The following is an 18,101-nucleotide window of genomic DNA, read 5'->3' as shown; positions in this document are numbered from 1 at the left end:
TGTGCAGAAGTGTGTGTGTGTGTGTGTGTGTGTGTTAAATTAGGGTTATGTGCAGCGGTTTCGTAGGTGCGGCTCATTTGAATGACTGTGCCGCTTTAGAAAAGTTCGCAGGAAACACCGAGATCATACAGTCATCATCATTCATCGCTACGTCAAAAGGAGCAGATGTGTCACTGCGCGCAGCAAAAGACACACACACACACACACACACACACACACACACACACATGTTCGACATTCATGACTTGAGGGGACATTGCATTGACTTACATTCATTTCTTGGAGACTTACTCTAACCTTAACCACAATTACTACTGGCCTAATCCTAATCCTAACCCTAACCCTAACCCTAACCTCAACCTAACCATGAAACATATCTTCACCTTAAAATGTAGTAATTTACGTTATGGGGACTTGCTTTTTGTCCCCACAAGGAGGACAAGTCCCCATAATGTGACTGTGTAAACAGGTTTTGGTCCCCACAACATTAGTAATACCTGGTACACACATACACACACGGCTTCTGTTGAGTTTGTCATCCGCAAACTAATTGGCGCGTTTAAAGATCTTGGCGACTTAGGACCTCAGCGAAAGAGACTCAAATTCATAGCTTATGTACGTAGCTTACCAGATCCAGTCATTCCCATTTATGTCAGGAGAAAAATAAATGGCACCCTCACCTCTTCATTCTCTATCTTCAGTGTGGTCAGGCGAGACTGCAGCTGGTGGTAGCGCATCAAGAGCTCAGTTTGAACAGGCTGCTGTGCACTCACTTGACACACCTTGGATAAAAGAAGGAACATTAGCAGAGGGATTTGAACGGCAAACATGACGAGAGAGACTTTGAATCGAGTACTACTGTAAAACCCTTGAGACTCCTGCGGTGACTCACCTCATCGCCCATGTGCGGCTGATAGTCAAAGCGCGCTGGAGGACAGAAGATCTGGCTGTGCGTGTCCATAAATTTCAGCTTGTCTCCTCTGATGTCCATCGCGTCCACCGCTCCCTCCAGTAAGTCTAAGCCCTCGTGGCGAGACGTCTCTAGACTGTACTCAGCAGACAGGTAGGTTCTCATGCTGCGTGCCAAGCTCGCATGGTATCCTAAGTCACAACACTGAGGGACGCAAGATCGTACAAAGTTAATACAAAGATACAGTGATGGCTCATATCAATATATGCATTTCTTTATTGACTTACATCTATCATATCGGAGACATCGTGGATGTAGTATTTGGCCACCAGGGCATTGGTGGCTGCCAGATTGAGGAGATAATCGTTGCGAGCTTTTGTGCATTTCAGCTTGTTTTCAGAGTACTTGGCTTGTCTCTAGAGTGTGTGTGGGGGGGCAAGAAAATAGATCCCATTAAAATCAGAACGGAAAATGCCATCTCGACAGTAAACAGACTTTATCTTTTATAATCAATTTAGCGTATTGTTACGACTCTACACAATGTGGAAACTGAGGCGTCTTATAGCTTTCACTGTGCCACTCTCATCCATGAATATAGGTGTGCTATGGCGTTATATATATATATATCTTAAATGGGAATATTTAAAAAGTTTACTGGTTTTTTTTAGCATAAAGTTGAAAATATTCATATTTAAGAAGCTGAAAAATGACAGAAAGTAGAAAATATTTACATTTAAGAGCTGAAAAATGACAGTAGTAGAAAATATTCACATTTAAGAGCTGAAAAATGACAGGAAATAGAAAATATTCACATTTAAGAGCTGAAAAATGACAGAAAGTAGAAAATATTCACATTTAAGAGCTGAAAAATGACAGGAAGTAGAAAATATTCACATTTAAGAAGCTGAAATATGACAGAAAGTAGAAAATAAGTATATTATGAAAAATATATATTATGGTGCAAATGTTACGCCATAAAGTGCCGGAATATACAGAAAGTGGTTTGTAACGAACAGACCTTCTCCTTCATTTTCTCCATTTTCTTGACGGAGCTCCGTCGCTGTGGACGCTCGTCGTGGCCGTAGCGCAGCAGGCTGGAGCCTATGTCGTTGGCCTTGCCGATGTGCTTCTCCTCCTGCTTCTCCGCCTCCTTCAGCTTGATCTCGGCGCTGAGACTCTCCGTGTGGTACATGTGGTAGGTTTTCATCACCTGGGAGCATAAAATACATCACATGACATCACATTCCCGCTCAATGTCAACGGCAGCAGCGTCATAGTGGCGAGTTACTTTTTTAAGAGGAAGGTGACTTTGAGGAGAAGAAAAAAATGACTTCAATCGATGACAAGTGAGGGGGATTTGTTTACAGTGCAGTCCTCTGTGTGCCTCATTATGTAGCTGACACTGTGGCTGATATCAATATGAATTTTTAATCTTTCTGATAGCAGCATCAATCATAACTCTATAGCTGCCACTATAGTATAATTAAAAGACAGAATTTCAAACTAATATTGGTTACTGAAAAAGTGGTCTACTTGCCTCCTTTTGTCATGGTTTAGTTCAATTTAAGGTATTTCTATAATAATCCATCACATTTGTGCTTCACTACACAGAGAATGTTAAAAAAATGTAAATAAAAATCAATGACAGCAAGAACTATATTTGTTGCACAGTTGGAGACAGCTGTAATCTTTGAAATCACTTGAAATGGCACAAACGTGCAGCGTTCAAAGGTCTAAAATAATAACTGATATCGGTATCCGACACGATATCCCTACTAGTATCTGATAAAACAAATGATGCAACTCTTGGTCCAAATTCTAAGCGTTGTGAATGCGAACAGACAACAGAGATTCCTTCTGCTGTGTCTGTGGAAGCTGCAGACGGACATTTAATAATGGATGAATCCAAGAAAAAGGAAAAAGAAATAATCAATACGAGTCGAGCAGTTAAGTGCTGTATAATGTTACATGTGAGAGTATTTCTCATGTGGTTCGTACCACGGCTGTATTTTTACTTCAGATCCATTTGTGATCCTCTGCACATTCAGACGTTCTTTAAATTAAGAGAAGGAGGATTATTTGTGTTTGAAACGATCAAAGCGACAACAAATATCAAATGTAGATTGTGGAATGTAGTTTGAAATGTAAAATAATGCAGCTTACAATGCAAATTGAAAGTCTAGTACTAGTACTAGACTAGTAGTACTGCTTAATGATCTAATTTTTTGTTTACTTTTTATATGAAATAAAGATATTCATTCATTCATTCATTACTGTTAGTGACTTTTTGTTGTGATGTAGGATATTTTGTCTCCTTCTCAACATGGAGCCTGAAAAAAACTTGTTTTTAAGTGAGCTTTTATTGCTCCATTAGCTGTTTAAATATAGTTTGCTATAATGTTTTGATTGTGTAACGAGACCCTGAAGGAGGAAGTGCGTCCAGCGTCAACAGCAGACGATCATGATTTCATTGCGCCACGTTTTGTTTCTTCGGCCAAAGCGATGATGCATCGAGAGTAAACGCAGGCACGACCACTTATACTACAGTTAATGTCAGATAAGTGTTCTGCATGTGAGTGCAGTGTGTAACAACACACAGATGTGTGTGTGTGTGTGTGTGTGTGTGTTACAGCAGCTTATGTCTGAAGGGAGCACAGTGAATCTCTGCAGCACAGAGTGCTGACTCTGCGAAAAGCACAGCCAGTGTGGCAAGAACCGCTCTCCAGCTCCAGCTGATGAAGAAATTCACAGCAGCGGGAAGAATGCACATTTCCGCCTTTCCAGACCTCTGAAGAAGAAATAAATGACCTGTAAGAGGCTGCACTTGCTGATACGGCATATCTGCCGTGTGCAGCGTCAGTGCCAGCTGCTTCTCAGGTTATCGGTTCAAGCTTAAGGGGAAATTACAGCTGCACGTGTGTGGGTCAAAAAGCGCGCATTGCGAAGTCATGATCTCGACTCGTGAGACGCTTAATTATGTTCCGTTCAAACGGAAGGCTCAGCGTTAGTATTGAGGGTGTACAGGAAGGCAGCACACAACATTCAGAGATAAAAAAAGACAATGATATGTGTTTCACTCACAGTGTAGAGCTCGTTGGTGACTTTCACCAACTCCTCGTGCATTTGCACCCCGATGTCTTTGCTCTGTCAAGGAGGGAAATAAAGAAAACAGTTCAACTCCAAAAGAGATCAAAAATGACACATGGATAATAAAATAGGCCAAACGTCTAAACGTTTCTAACAATTACTTCCCCGCAAAATGAAATGCTTGAAGGCTGCGTCAGTTTTTGTTTTGTATACGTGAGGGATGTCAGCAGCAGGATTTGAAACGCTGTCATTACACTGCAGCAGAAACAGATCTAATACAGCGCACAAGTGGATAAAAATAGAACTGGGCAGTAACTGCAAAGCATTTTTCCATGGAGCGGAGGCTGGAGCTCAGTTACAGCGGCCGAGAGCCTACGGTGAACTGAACGTGTCCCGTGACCGTAGGAAATAAACCAGACGGACGAAGGACACGACCAAAACAGTGACCGCGCACTTTTTTTTTCCCATGTGACTAGAATCAAACGTGGGGAAACATCTCTTCATACAACGTTTATTTTCTGCCACATGTTTATTAGATTATTAACCGGGAGTCTGTGCTGCAGCTGAACCAGGAACGCCGCAGCTTCACGGGATTCTCGTTGTCACGACGCAAGTTAACTTCATGCAGAGGGAGACAGTTTATCTGCAGGCTCTTTCGTTCTGGCTGTAGGCCATCCCATTCCCATCAGGGCTTCCTTCATGACAGTGGAGAGCCCCCTAGAGGGCATAAATTACCACAGATTCCCGCTGCTGTCAAACGACACTGATTCAAGATCCCAGAGGCAGATTCTGCATGAACCACGAGCACTCCGCTGTATCAGGCATTAGCCATGCAGCATCAGCGCATAACCAAAGACGCAAAACACATCGTATGTTGTTAAAATGCAACACATTTGTGTCCGCACTAGAACTAGATTAATCCATTTTTTGATTATTAATCGAATGCTAAATTAATCGACAACTATTTTGATAATCGATTAATTGGTTTGAAGCTTTTTTCATGATTAAAACAAGATTTCCAATTGTTTCAGCTTCTTAAATGTGAATATTTTCTTCGTTTCTTTGCTCTGGATAACAAATTAATCATTAAAAGTGAATCATTTTGGTTTGTGGACAAAACAAGACATTTGAGAACATCATCATTTCCAGGTTTGACGAACACCGATCAACATTTTTTAAGGTTTTATGATATTTTATGGACCAAACGATTAATTGTTTAATCGAGAAAATAATCGACCGATTAATCGATTATGAAAATAATCATTAGTTGCAGCTCTAGTCCGCACGTTGCTGAATGAACGCCAGGTTAATGTCAATCTGGTGTGAAATTAAACGAGTAAGGAGCAGATAAGGTGTGAAAAGCACGGCGAGCAAATTACGCGTGATATTGAGCATGACAATACGCGGCGTGGAAGAGGTCTAAGTGAAGAAATCTAATTGCAGACACTCGCCACTCTCACAGTAACAAGCATCCACTATCAACGAGAAGGTTACGAGAAGGATAAAAGCTCATAAGCAGCTTTTAAGTGGAGTATGAAGTGGCAGGGGCTGCTGTTCTAAGTGTACGATAATTAGCGCGTAATCAAATTTGACTGGTCACATGAAAAGACAATGGCAAATCAAGGAGTCAGAATGAATACGCTCCACATACACGAAAACTGATCCGTATTATGTCCTGACACATGATCGTTTGACTTCAGGAGTCGTGGCATCAAGTTCTGAGCTGTGGGCGTCAGTTCATGCAGATGATTCCTGTGACTGCGCGCGTTAGTAACGGCCGGGGTGACGTGCCTTTCGTCGCTTTAATTCCGATGCTGACCTTTTTGAAAAGTCTGATGACATCCTCGCCCACGTGTGCCAGACGGACAATAACGTTGCTGTTGTAGATGTCGCTGAGCGTGGCGTGGTCTCTGCTCTCCCGTCTGGTCTGCTCCAGGACCAAATACCAGCAGTTGACGGTGGACAGCAGATTTTGGTCCTTTCTGAAACGGCCAAGGGGAGATACTTTGTTACTGTCACTATTTGAAACTAAAAAAAAAATAAATTCATTCGTTTAAGATGCGTCTACATCAATGCATCTGTGATATCCAGACCATAAAGAACATGCTTTCCCAGGGGAGAAAAGTGGGGGATTTTCTGAACCTGAAAAGGAGAAGTTTAATAACCGTCTCCCGATCACAATATAAAAAAAACACTGAGATCAAGAGGTCGCTGCACATGTGGTGAAGAAAGAGGGAAAAAGGAGGGAACAGTACACACACACACACACACACACACACAGGGCAAGCTGACTGCACTTGCTTCCTTGCTCAGAGAAGCATGTGAGTTCAATTATCCTCACACCAAAGAGTCTGTGTGTCTTCTTCCTTTGTCTTTAGAAAACATTCCAATTGTTTGTTTGTTTGTTTTTGTTACTTGAAATGGAGTCATTCCTATCAGAGCCACGCACTGAAGACGTTCATGTGATACGAGACACAAAAATGCAGATAACCTGCAGATGTGCAGCATTTGATCACAGACACAATTGATTTTCAACCACAGAAAATGTAAACAAACACGACTTCCATTTTATAAACCAGAATATACACGTGGAAAGTCTGGAGGAGCAAAACGCTCGCAGTGATTTTAAAAATGTAAATTTGAATTCAGTCAGGATCCAGTAGAAATGAGAACAGAATTGTTTTTGTTCCGTGATCATGGACTAAAACCTGATTCATACTTGTATGAACCTATGCAATTATAGAGAATTAACAATACAAGTCCTCTTAAAACTGCCAATATCTTTGTTTGTCTGTATAACTGTGTCAATATCATCTAGGTCTGAAGCTTTTTCTCTCATATTTAGCTTTGAAGTTCAAATTGAAAGAGTGCTACTGACTTGTTTCCTGTCGGATTATTTCAAAAACACTGACACTGTTTTTATTCTGGGACATTTTCTAAATGCTTTCATCTTTATTTTAAAAGGGGATTATTTTTGGTAAAACTCAACAATGCATGCGACCGTCTCTGCTGTTAAATCAGAAACTGATCTGAATAACAAACTCACTCATTAGCAGTTTCCACACACAGTCTCACGAGATGTGTTCCTCACATTCAGTTAAATGTCAGTTTCCTCTGCTTCATGCTTCATTGATGACTAAGTATGATGTGGGAAAACAAAACAAAAACAAAACAAAACCCAGTGCAATTGCAATCTGAAAAGTGCCACACATCAACGAGATGTCATGCTTCTGGTAACCCAGAGTGCTGGGAGACTTGATGACTTGACGACGTGGATGTGGGATGATTAATGCTACAGACGTAGTAGTTGGTCCGTCGCAGTCACAGGCGAGTATGAATGTAGTCATTGACAGTCAGTTAAAAGATGACTATTTAATGTGACGGGGGAGAGAGAGAGAATCTGGGACACCGGGGTGAGGAGGGAAGTCATGCAAGGGTCTCCCTTCCAGGGAATGCTTCATTAATCAGTGTCCTAGTGATGGGAGGGAGCTCTCTGCCATGATTATGACACTTTATATCCAAGTGGCCAGAGAAAGACTAAGTAAACCAATGTTTGTTATGCATGACTGACACAGCTAAGTAGGGTGTACAACTGCCTACATGTCAATTACACTTTCTCCACTGTCCTATAATACATTATACTACACTGCTACTTCATTACGAATATATATAGAGAGAAATTAAAATAATAAATCATTTTGGTTAGAGCTGCAACTCATGATTATGCTCCATAAATATCAGAAAGTGTTAAAAAAATGTCAATCAGTGTTTGTCAAACCTGGAGCTGACGATGTTCTCGTGTCTTGTTTTTGTTCACGAACCACAACGATTCAGTTTGAATGATTTCTCTGTTGCATGGAGCAAAAGAACGAAGAAAATATTCACAATTGAGAAGCTGAAACAATCCGAGATCGATTAATCGGTGATCAAAATAGTTGACGACTCATTTAGTAATCGATTCAGCGAGTAATTGTTTCAGCTCTAATTTTAGTACATTTTTATTTGGCAAATAAATCTTATCACATTCTTACAGAGTCACTAATTATCTTATTTGTAAATAATCAATTCATTCATTATACATTTACATTTTACATTTATCTATAAAGCACCAGTGACAGGTGTGAAACAAATAAAGTTTAAAGCTGCTGTGTTCAACTTTTGGTGATTTTTTCTTTGGTGTTAATCTGCCTCTGTTCGTGTTTGTGGACAGAAACGATGCAACGTTAATTGTCAGCAGTGTCTTTCATTCATGTTCTGCCAAGTTATACCATTAGCCCTGACTGAAACCTTCATTCAGTCAAACTGTGTTTTTTCCATCAGTGGAATTCACTTCTGAAGACCTTTGTGGGCGCTTCTTTTCTTTTCACTCGTACTCCGACCCGTCCAAAGACATCGAGCTTTACCAGTGCAATGTTGCCTCTGCCTCCGTGTGTCTCGACATAAAAGAAATCACTCCCCGTGTGCAGCAGCGCGGGGAGTGTTGCCAGGCGACACGAGAAAAGAATACAGAGAGAGAGAGCGAGAGAGAGTTGTGTGGAGCAGCATGATTGTGTGACAGTGGGTTCATTTAAAAGTTACACACTACAGTTTTAACTTTAACTCGTCGATCGTGGAGTCTTCGCGTGTCAGGGTTTTAACGATGTATTATTTATGACCGTCCACACAGCGTTTACATTTACAGCGGGATCTAAAAAGCCACAGCACGCTGCAGGCTGGTCAGAGCATCTGAGAAGTTATTCCTCAGTGTGCTGCGGGGTGTTTGCCTCATGACTACACATCTCTGTTACACAAACAGATAAAAGGAATACAGCGTGGTGGCCTCTATTGTTCCTTTCCTCAGAATCCAAACAAGCTCTGGTTTATTTCTTTTTGTTGTGTCTATTGACAGGACAGAAGTATCAGTGCAGCAGTCTGATTTGAAGCCGTTTGAGAATGGAAGTGAAACGACAGCCACAGAGAAAAAAGGAGGGATAAAGAGTCTGACCTAGTTGGGGAAAAACACAGCAGCCGGAGGCCACAAGCTTCCTTAGCTCTGGCTTCATTTCAGGTCAGTTCTTCTGCTTTCACCCCCCCCCCCCCCCCCCCTCCCCTTTTGTCTTGCTCGGCCATTCTTTCTTCTCCTCCGTCTCTGTTCTTTCCATCTCTGTGCTATGTCAGTGATCAGTATTAAGCGCCTAACACTTTGTTTGTCAAACACATTTGATGATGCAGGCGTCGGAGTGCTTAGCAAACACACAGTGACAGGACTCACTTGAAGTGCTGGTGCTCTCTGGAGGTGCGGATCTTGGCAGCGTAGCGCTCGGCTAGTTTGTCGAGGCCTCTGGAGTACTCGAGCTGGAGCTCTGCTTTCCGACGGAAGAACTCTTGCAGGTCCTGCAGCAGCTGCAGCCGGGACTCAGACTGCTGCTCCAGACAACGGAACTGCTCCACCAGCTGGTTACGGATCTCTGCATGTGAAAAAAAAAAACGGGAGACCACCTTTAGAACAAACAGAGGCCGACAGGGGGAGTGGGCTTACATGCTGGGCCTCACGTCTGCCTGCCAAATAGAGCCACAGGTCAGCTTTTAACCCACAGTCAGAGTAAGTAGAAATATGTAAGGACACAGTAAAGCCAGCAGCGAAACAACAAAATCATCATAATTGGATAAAACTGTTTGTCAAATTGCATCTGTCTGCTCTGTGTGTGTGTGTGTGAGGGGAGAGAGGGAATGTGGGGGTGTCCAAGTGCTGGGGTAGCACACGTGCGTATGAGATGCACGTCTGATGATTGCAGCAGACAGCTCGGAAAATATAAAATAGGTCAGCTTCTAAAAATGCTTTGTGCTGAGCCATCCTTTAGAAAAGTTTGTACGATGAAAACAAAATGCCGGCGTTCGTCTGATGAGACGATTGCTCTGCACTTTTAAATATTGTCCGTCTGCTATTTTAAAAACAAGTACGGTGAGAATACAGATCTATAGATACATAATGTGTACAATATATAACCAATATTTTTGACTTTTGGGTAAGCGTCGTGTTCCGTAGAGCTGCAGCTGGATGGAGTAATCGTTTGGTCCATAAAATGCCAGAAAACGTTAAAAAAAATTTTAAATAATGAGCTTCTCAGATGATGAAATGATTTCTTTGTTACACGGAGCAAAGAAACCAGAAAACATTCACATTTAAGAAGCTGAAACAATCAGAAATCTTGTTTTTAAAAATGAAAAAAAGCTTCAAACCGATTAATTTAGTGATCGATTACTAATCGATGAATCATTTAATTATTTATGTAAAGTTACAAATAGGATATAACTCTCCAGAAAGTCTTGTGTCGTCATGTTTTCTTGTTTTTCTCCACAATGACCACAAAAATGACTTTCACCTGAGCTGCAGTGCAGTGTTATTACCGTAGAGAACTGTTCCAAAATACCTCAGGGAGTTCAGGTATAAACACGTCCACAGAGGTAATAACAGCACTTTTATGGTTGTACATTAAAACCGAGAAGGAATACAGGTCACGTTTTATTTTATCTATATACGCCGTTTATTGCAGGGACGTCGTCAATCCAGTGGCTAAGTGGCTCGGGGACGTGTGATTGCAGCCATTTATCAGCGAGTGACGCGGCGCCCGATAACTTTCTCTTCTCTAAACGCTGATATGTTCCATTACATTGTGAAATGATTGCAAATATGTGCACCGTACTCTCGCACACGTGTGTGTGTGCGTGGGGGGGGGGGGGGGGGGGTTAAACAAAGCTTCTGTTCTCTCTCTGTGTGAGACACTTCCATGATGACTGACTGTCTCAACCATGCATACGATTGTCGAGCAGTTGAGAGAAACGCAGTTGAAATTTCTCAATGGGAGAAGATGGCCCACGGGGAAAGAAAGAAACAGCCCTTTGTCCACTTGAAAATGCAGTTTCTGTATCTCGAAGAAAAGGACTTCAAAAATGCCTCCCACATCATCTGCGAGTGAAAAATATGAATGACAGCGCACCAACGGGGAGAGTAAATAAGTAGTCCCTTTGCCGATTGGAGAAGTACCCCTCGTGGTCTCCATAGTTGTCCGGTTGCCTGGTTACATGCCTCTGGAGGCATCTCAGTGGGGGCTGGCCAGTTCCCTGTTCTGACATCAGTCAGTCTGTTTAGCATAATGGCCAAGGACAAGGGCAACTTTCTTCTTTTTTTTTCCCCCTCGACGAAATACACAGTAAACAGCCTGTGCGGACGAACATGGCCGCAATCACGCTCAAGACAGGAAGAAGCTCGATGTACTGTACTTCTGCTGAATCATTTAGCATCATACAGTGGGAAAGAATGAGCAGACAACATAACATAAATGGATTAAAATGGATCATCTTATCAGCGAGGCAACAAATAGACTCGTGATATTTGCGTTCTCTCTCTCTCTCGTAGAGCGTGATATTTTTAGAACTTAAACAGTCACAACCAGAGCATTACATTCAATGAAGGATTCAAGCCCGAGCAGAGTAATGCATAATTACAAGGAAGCTGGCAAGAAGTGAATAATACACCAAGAATTAAGCCACACGGGGCGAAATGCAGCCTCTTTTTTTGCCATCTTTTTTATTGATCTCACAGTGGTACTGCTTTCCTTTGATGGATACAGAAAGTCACACGCAGCGACCAGGGACCAACTCGGGAGCAGGATGTCACCGACATGAATAAAGCGGTCCACACCCAAAGATCTTTACAAATCACGCCAATAGGACCATTTGTAATAGTAATTCCGCCCAAACCGACGCGACTCGTGACGATGCGCACTTTAAGGATAAATGAAGGGACATCCTACAGTAAAGGCAACACTGAAGCACAGGAAAAAACTAAGGAGGGAACTACTTAATCAACAGGATATTGTTGTGCAATTGCACAATTGCAGATGTTTGTCTTTAGCATTATTATTACCATCGTGTGTGATTGAATCCTTAAAAAGGTGACAAACATCTCGATCCGTCAAGTTCAAATGCAGCGTGTCTGCAAAGGTTATGTGCCCGGTCGTATGGCTTCGCCCTGCAGGGCTGCTAATTAGACTCGTGCATCATCACTGCAGCAGAGAGCACCAAATATCACATAGTGAGAAGTCATTGTCGCCACGGCAGCCTGCTCCAACTAGCCTTGCACATCTACTGCGGAGGCCGGTAGCTCTCTCTGGGGCTGTGTCTGCAGTTAGCCACGCGTGGCTACTCACACGTGGCCTAACCCAGACCGACATGTTGACATAATTTGGCACAAATCAAGACTGCGTTCTCTGAACACTTGTCCTCTGAATGCGTTAATGACCGCGGTATGTCTCCACCGTCTATTTGCACGAGTTCACATCTCTGCCGCTCTTTCCATGCAGATGTGCCTAAAGAAAAAGGGCGGGGGGGGGCATCACAGGACAGGAAAATCCAGAAGGTGCTGTGACGGGCAGAATACCAGACATTGTTTTCTTTATAATGCTCATAATCTCATAATGTTCAGCTGTGAATATGAATCTGTCAACACAGCAACGTGTCATACGTGTCGCCAGTGCAACGGGAAACAAAGATACAGTTTCGTTGTTGTAACGCAACGCTGACGTTTCAAGACAGTTTCAGTCCGAGCATTCTTTCATTATGATGAATACCTGCAGAAGGGGTGTGTCTGCACTGCAGAGGGTACAGTAGCAGTGGGAGCTCCTACCTTCTTAAGAGTGACACTTATCATATCACTCACATCCAAAGATCTATTCGATTTTTTTAAATGATCTCAGCTGGCAAATATCCTTTAAAGATCGCTACAATTTCTGAAGGGCACTATGTTCCCTCGGCAACAACAACACCTAAAATAAATGCTCTGTTTTCCCTCAAAGATCAGCCACAAGAAATAAAATGCTGCAGAAATAAACCTGGTGAGAAAACATTGCTGTGTTTATAAATAAAAAACTAAAATAATGACCAACTGATGACTTCATCTGCTGCTTCATGAGCAACTGTTCAGTCATTGATGAATCAGACTTGACATGTGACAACAGAGGTCCAGACCTGTAAAACCCCCGTGACCTGAAAACACACCGGACGCCAAGTGCATTAAGGTCTATATTTGAATGTCTGTATGCTGAACTCAGCATTATTGGTCATTTGTGTCGGTGTCAGAAGTGAACTATGCCCAATTTGCAAATGAGCTTAAGATGTCGGCTTAAAAGCTTTTCCTGAAACTGAGACGAGCGATGGGGGCTGTGATGGCTCTCTCTCTCTCTCCCAGCCACAACGCCGGTGTGGGGACCAGACAGAGACAGACGAAGACAAATAAACAGACAAAGACAGGGAACCAATAAATAAACCGCACCTCTGTCGCCGCCATAACGCTAATCATACCCTTCATTCCACAAACACGCTCACAATATTTTGTTATTTCCTTCCCTGCAATAACAGTGAGGTCTAACTTAAGTCCGGCCACCTTCAGTGGCTTTAGATTTCCCACCCAATCCACATTTATGGACCAAAAGTGCTGCACATCGCATAAATACATAAAACAGACAGGATAGGAAACAATGTTGGGGTAAGATGGGGCTTTATCAGTAAAAAGCAGAATTTTTAAACGACTTCTAAAATGGAATTGGAGCCGGTGCAGAGCTTCGGCGGACATCTGAATGGCATTTGCTGAACTGTGGAGCTTATATATTCAAATAATGCAGAGCTATACCAATAAATGATGTCATTTCTATAAATCAATTGAAGTAAAATGACGGTGAAATGTGGAAAACGAGCAGATTAGTACCACTTTCGTATCTGTAATCTAAACAAGTCGCAGCAGCGATTGGCCGTGTAGAAAAATGTAAACAAGTGGCGGCTGTGTAGAAACTTTTAACACCGCTAAACCTCACTAATTAACATGTTGCGTGTGGTTTGTATACCATACAAACAAAGATGTGGCTTTAGAGCAGTTTATGACCTGAACCATGGCCACTTGACTCCAGGATGTTACTACATCGAGCCAAGGATTTGGCAAAGTGCCTCTCCCTGTTTGCAGTCTTTAAGAAAAGCTCTACCTGGGCTTCTAAGTGCAGCATGTTTAGTGGGCACACCTTTGCATTAGAGAGGAGTCAATTCTCTCATCCAATAAACAAGCATTAAATAAAAGCTCTTGCGGTACAGCTCAGTAAAGATGTAAAAGGTGGCTACGCCCATTACATTTTCTGTGACATTAGACACACTAGTCTAATACAGAGGTAAACTGTTTATCTGGACAACTGAAATCCAGACACTAAAATTGGATGTTGAGATGCTTTCAATTATCTAGAATCAGGGGTGTCAAACTCATTTTAGTTCAGGGGCCACATACAGCCCAATTTGATCTCAAGTAGGCTGAACCAATAAAATAACAGCATAATAACCTATAAACAAAAATCCAAATGTCTGCCTTTGATTTCCATTAAGTTTACCAATAACACGTGTGCATTGCAACTTACAGATCACAGTGGATCTACTAAAGGCACAAAGTGAAGGGTTAGGGTTATGTTTCACACCCCTGATCTAGAGCCTTGGTTCTCAAACTGTGGAGCTTCCTCTAATCTCACTATACCAGTGTCTGAAGTGATATGTGCTGGTCCAATGTTTACTTGTGTGTGGCCGCTTGCTCAGTTTTCCTCTGCCATGATGAACGTCAAAAACGACGCTATCGCTGCCTAGATCTTATAGTCTGTACCTGCCCAGGGGGTATGTTTGTGTAGCGAAGTGAAGCAATTTGTGACCTGAAAACTTTATACATCACCCTATATCTCCTGATACTGAGGACTCCAAGCGCAGTGGAGACAGAACCACAATCTCCCCACAACAAGCTATTTAAGAAGAATCGTTTATCCCATTAAACTGCTAAGCAAGCAGGTTTTTGAGCAGCAGACTTTGCTTCTGAGATTTTTCCTGGGCACATCTTTATGTTTTCAGCCATTCTACAAGCGGTTTGCAACTGCCTCACTTTACTAGCGCAATGTTGTTGTTGCTGCCTGTCTGTCTTAACCTAAAACAAATCCCTTCCTCGCCCATTTCACATGTTTGTATGAAATGGGCATTATCTTATTGGGGATAAATATCTGCCTCCAGTGAAAAGTCTGTATCTGACTTTGCTCGGCATATTCACACCACTGTATTTTAACTTTGGAGATAACAAGCTCAATATTTTCTCATGTGATACTTTGTATGAAAGATTTGAGGCCCATGGATCAAGATTACAGACAACAATATACTTTGTCCAAAACTGCACTTTGCAAGTAAAATAACAAGAGTTCTAATATTGTGGTTTCTGCCACTGTGAGTTACTCAGTAATACAGATTTAAGTTTAGTCTGTTTTTGATCCAGACTCCCAGTGACCTTATATACTTCAAGTGTTAATAACGATCTTGACCAACTTTTAAAGCTCAGTATTTAAGACACTCTTACAGCTTCCAAAAGCCCAAATGAGCAAAACTCTTTTTTCACACAATTTTCAGTTGATGGACTAAAGAATTGGAAGCTCTATCTGGTTCAAAGTGATCATGTGTTGTAGAAGGAAGCCAATACGCTTTATCTCTATGAAGACAGATATATATGAAGAGCAGTGAAAAGGTTCTCTAAAGGCTGAGAAGACGACCCACAGTGTCAGTGTCCCTGACTTCCTTCCCTCTCTTGGTGGCAGACAGTAAAAATCCTTTCATGGTTCATAATTCATACAGACAGTATACATTATTTACGGACTTTCTTAACCGTTTGCTGTGTGACCTTCCCCGAGCATTCCCTCATCCTACTACTTTGTCCAGGGGTGTCAGGATAACACTTACTCCAGATCCCGTTTTTATGACCAACACAAATCTCTACAAACGTTCAAAAGTTTAACCCTTTACCTTCAAGAAGCAGGTCTAAGGACATAAGGGGGGACATTCTTAGCCCAGTTTAAGCTAAATTAATCAAGCTACATGTGACTATAGACTGGTTTGTAAAAGTGAAGCCCAGGAAGTAGGACGGAAGGGGCATTTAGCCACCAGGGGGCGACTCCTGTGGTTGCGAAATGAACTCTGTTTGAATGGAGGTCTACAGGAAAACCTTCTTAACCTTCTTCTCATCTGATTTATAATGTCTGTAAACATTTTCTTGAGGAGTTAAGGATCTAAACGGCTAGTTTCAGCTCTTCTCTGATGTAAATTCTGTTCCCATTCAGGGGAAAATAGAGGATAAATCACTGCAGCTCACATGAGTAGACGCCATGTGATTCAGCAGCTAGTACCGGATGACATTGGTGAATGCCCAGTCAAATCACAAAATCTGGCCTTATTATTATATATACAATCTATGGACATAACAGCGAGGAGATAGAAAATGGAGCTGCAAAAAACTGCTTCTTTGTGCCTCCCCCTGTTGATTTTGACTTTCTTTTAAGTAGCCAATCAATGTGTATGCAACTTTGACAGAGACGTCTGATGTTATTTAACCTCCCTGAGGCTATGCATTGGATTAAATCAATTCATTTCACTTTATGAAAAAGGTCCTGGTGCCAAAAAGCTGCCTGCCAGGACCTTGTACTGTATGAGCATAGGTGCATGCGTGACCTCCAGTCTGTCAGGAGGAGAAAATGTGTCCAAGGTGAGTTGGCACATTCCCTTAGTGGGTGTACAAGCATTAGCACCGTCTCACTGACACACCAGCCGCACTTGGAGAGAAATTATGAAGCTCCACTGGTTTACATGGCCCTGAACACAGCAGGGCTGGGCATGTTATCGCCCTGGGATACATCTTCAAAAAAAAAAAAACCGGTTCAGCCAAGTTACATCTTTGATTTAACAACAATAGCTGAACGCTGAGTTCCACTGACGTAGACAGTGTAAGACAGAATGATAATGACTGTTATAGCATTTCGTCCCACCCCACAACACAACAGCACAGCACTGGGGAAAGCAGTGGAAAAAAAGGTTGTGGTAAAGTTACGCAATAGTGCCTCGACATGCCGAATAGCAAAGAATAGGCTTAGGCCTGCACGGTACCAACCTTTCACTTGTGTCTCATATTCGGCAATAATCTCTTTGTCCTTCTTGACTTTGGCCTGAGATGACATTTTGAGCGGACGGGGTTGTGCAATCCTCGGGGAGGAATCGGCGTCTCAGTTACTACAATGCAGCGCTGGCTCCCCTGCCTGGCTGTCTGCAGTCAGTCAGTCCGTCCGTGAGTCAGTCAGTCCGTCCGTCCGTGAGTCCTCTCCACACAACTGAGCAACAAATTAGACGCCAATCATCGCCAGTCTCAGCACAACTTCAGAGATCAAAGGCACTGGAGGCGCTGCGATGATGCGTTCAGGGGCGCCGTCGATCTACAAGTACACAATGATCTGCGTCCCTGACCACTCCTCCTCCTCTCCAGCAGCAGCAGCAGCAGCACTCCGCGGTGAATCCGACAGCAAGTCACGTTTGGTGGACATTTCACAAAAAAAGCCTGGAGAAGCCGACGGCAGCGAAAAAGAATAATAATAAGAGGAGGGGGGTGGATTAAAAAATAAGAAGCATCAGCAGCAGTGAGAGGTTTCTGCACAACACTATGGAGTCTGCATTTGTCTCTCAGCAAGTTCAGTGGTGCTGCAGAAAAGGCTGAATGGATTCAAAGTCAAGATGAGACTCCTCCCACAGCCCCTCCTTTCTGTCCCTCAACACTTCTTCTTCTTCTTCTTCTCCTGGATGATTTAAGGCTCTCCTCCTTAGTTAATGCTGCAACCTACTATCATTTTATTATAACCGAATAATCTGTCGATTCTACGGAAGAGTATTAGTGCCTCATGTAAAAAAAAAAAAATTGAAAGAAAGAATATTAAAAATACAGCAAAAAAAAATCAAAATTCTGAGATTAAATCAGTCATCTCAGAAATCTGGCTCTAATCTCAGAATTCTGACCTTTTTCTTTATTCTCAGAATTCTGACTCTAATCTCAGAATTCTGACTTTTTCTTTAATCTCAGAATTCTGACTTTCTTTTAAAAAAAGAAAAGAAAAAAGTGAGATTAATCTCAGAATTCTAAGAAAAAGGTCAGAAATTCTGGGATTAATCTCACTTTTTTCTCAGAATTCTGACTTTAATCTCACTTTTTTCTAAGAATTCTGACTTTAATCTCAGAATTCATGCTGTT

General features: G+C 42.2%; 1 protein-coding gene across 3 annotated transcripts in view; it reads right to left on the bottom strand.

Moving 5' to 3' along the window:
- LOC131460388 (SLIT-ROBO Rho GTPase-activating protein 3-like) overlaps window positions 1-17,569 on the bottom strand; it is a 32,872-nt gene extending 15,303 nt beyond the window's left edge. For all 3 annotated transcript variants that reach the window (XR_009240384.1, XM_058630840.1, XM_058630841.1), the window contains exons 1-8: window positions 16,977-17,569; window positions 9,249-9,444; window positions 5,817-5,979; window positions 3,992-4,054; window positions 1,929-2,120; window positions 1,198-1,326; window positions 893-1,114; window positions 681-782 (exon numbers count right to left, since the gene is read on the bottom strand). Coding sequence is in view for 2 of the 3 variants with exons in the window: in XM_058630840.1 (XP_058486823.1) it covers window positions 681-782; window positions 893-1,114; window positions 1,198-1,326; window positions 1,929-2,120; window positions 3,992-4,054; window positions 5,817-5,979; window positions 9,249-9,444; window positions 16,977-17,043 (1,134 nt within the window). In the remaining variant the exon portion in view is untranslated. The remainder of the gene's footprint in view (window positions 1-680; window positions 783-892; window positions 1,115-1,197; window positions 1,327-1,928; window positions 2,121-3,991; window positions 4,055-5,816; window positions 5,980-9,248; window positions 9,445-16,976) is intronic.
- Between the last annotated feature and the right edge of the window lie 532 nt (window positions 17,570-18,101).

This window comes from Solea solea, chromosome 6, assembly GCF_958295425.1.
Source record: "Solea solea chromosome 6, fSolSol10.1, whole genome shotgun sequence".
Taxonomy (NCBI): Eukaryota; Metazoa; Chordata; class Actinopteri; order Pleuronectiformes; family Soleidae; genus Solea; species Solea solea.
The sequence above is the reverse complement of the archived record's forward strand: the minus strand, read 5'-3'. Positions and strand labels throughout refer to the sequence as shown.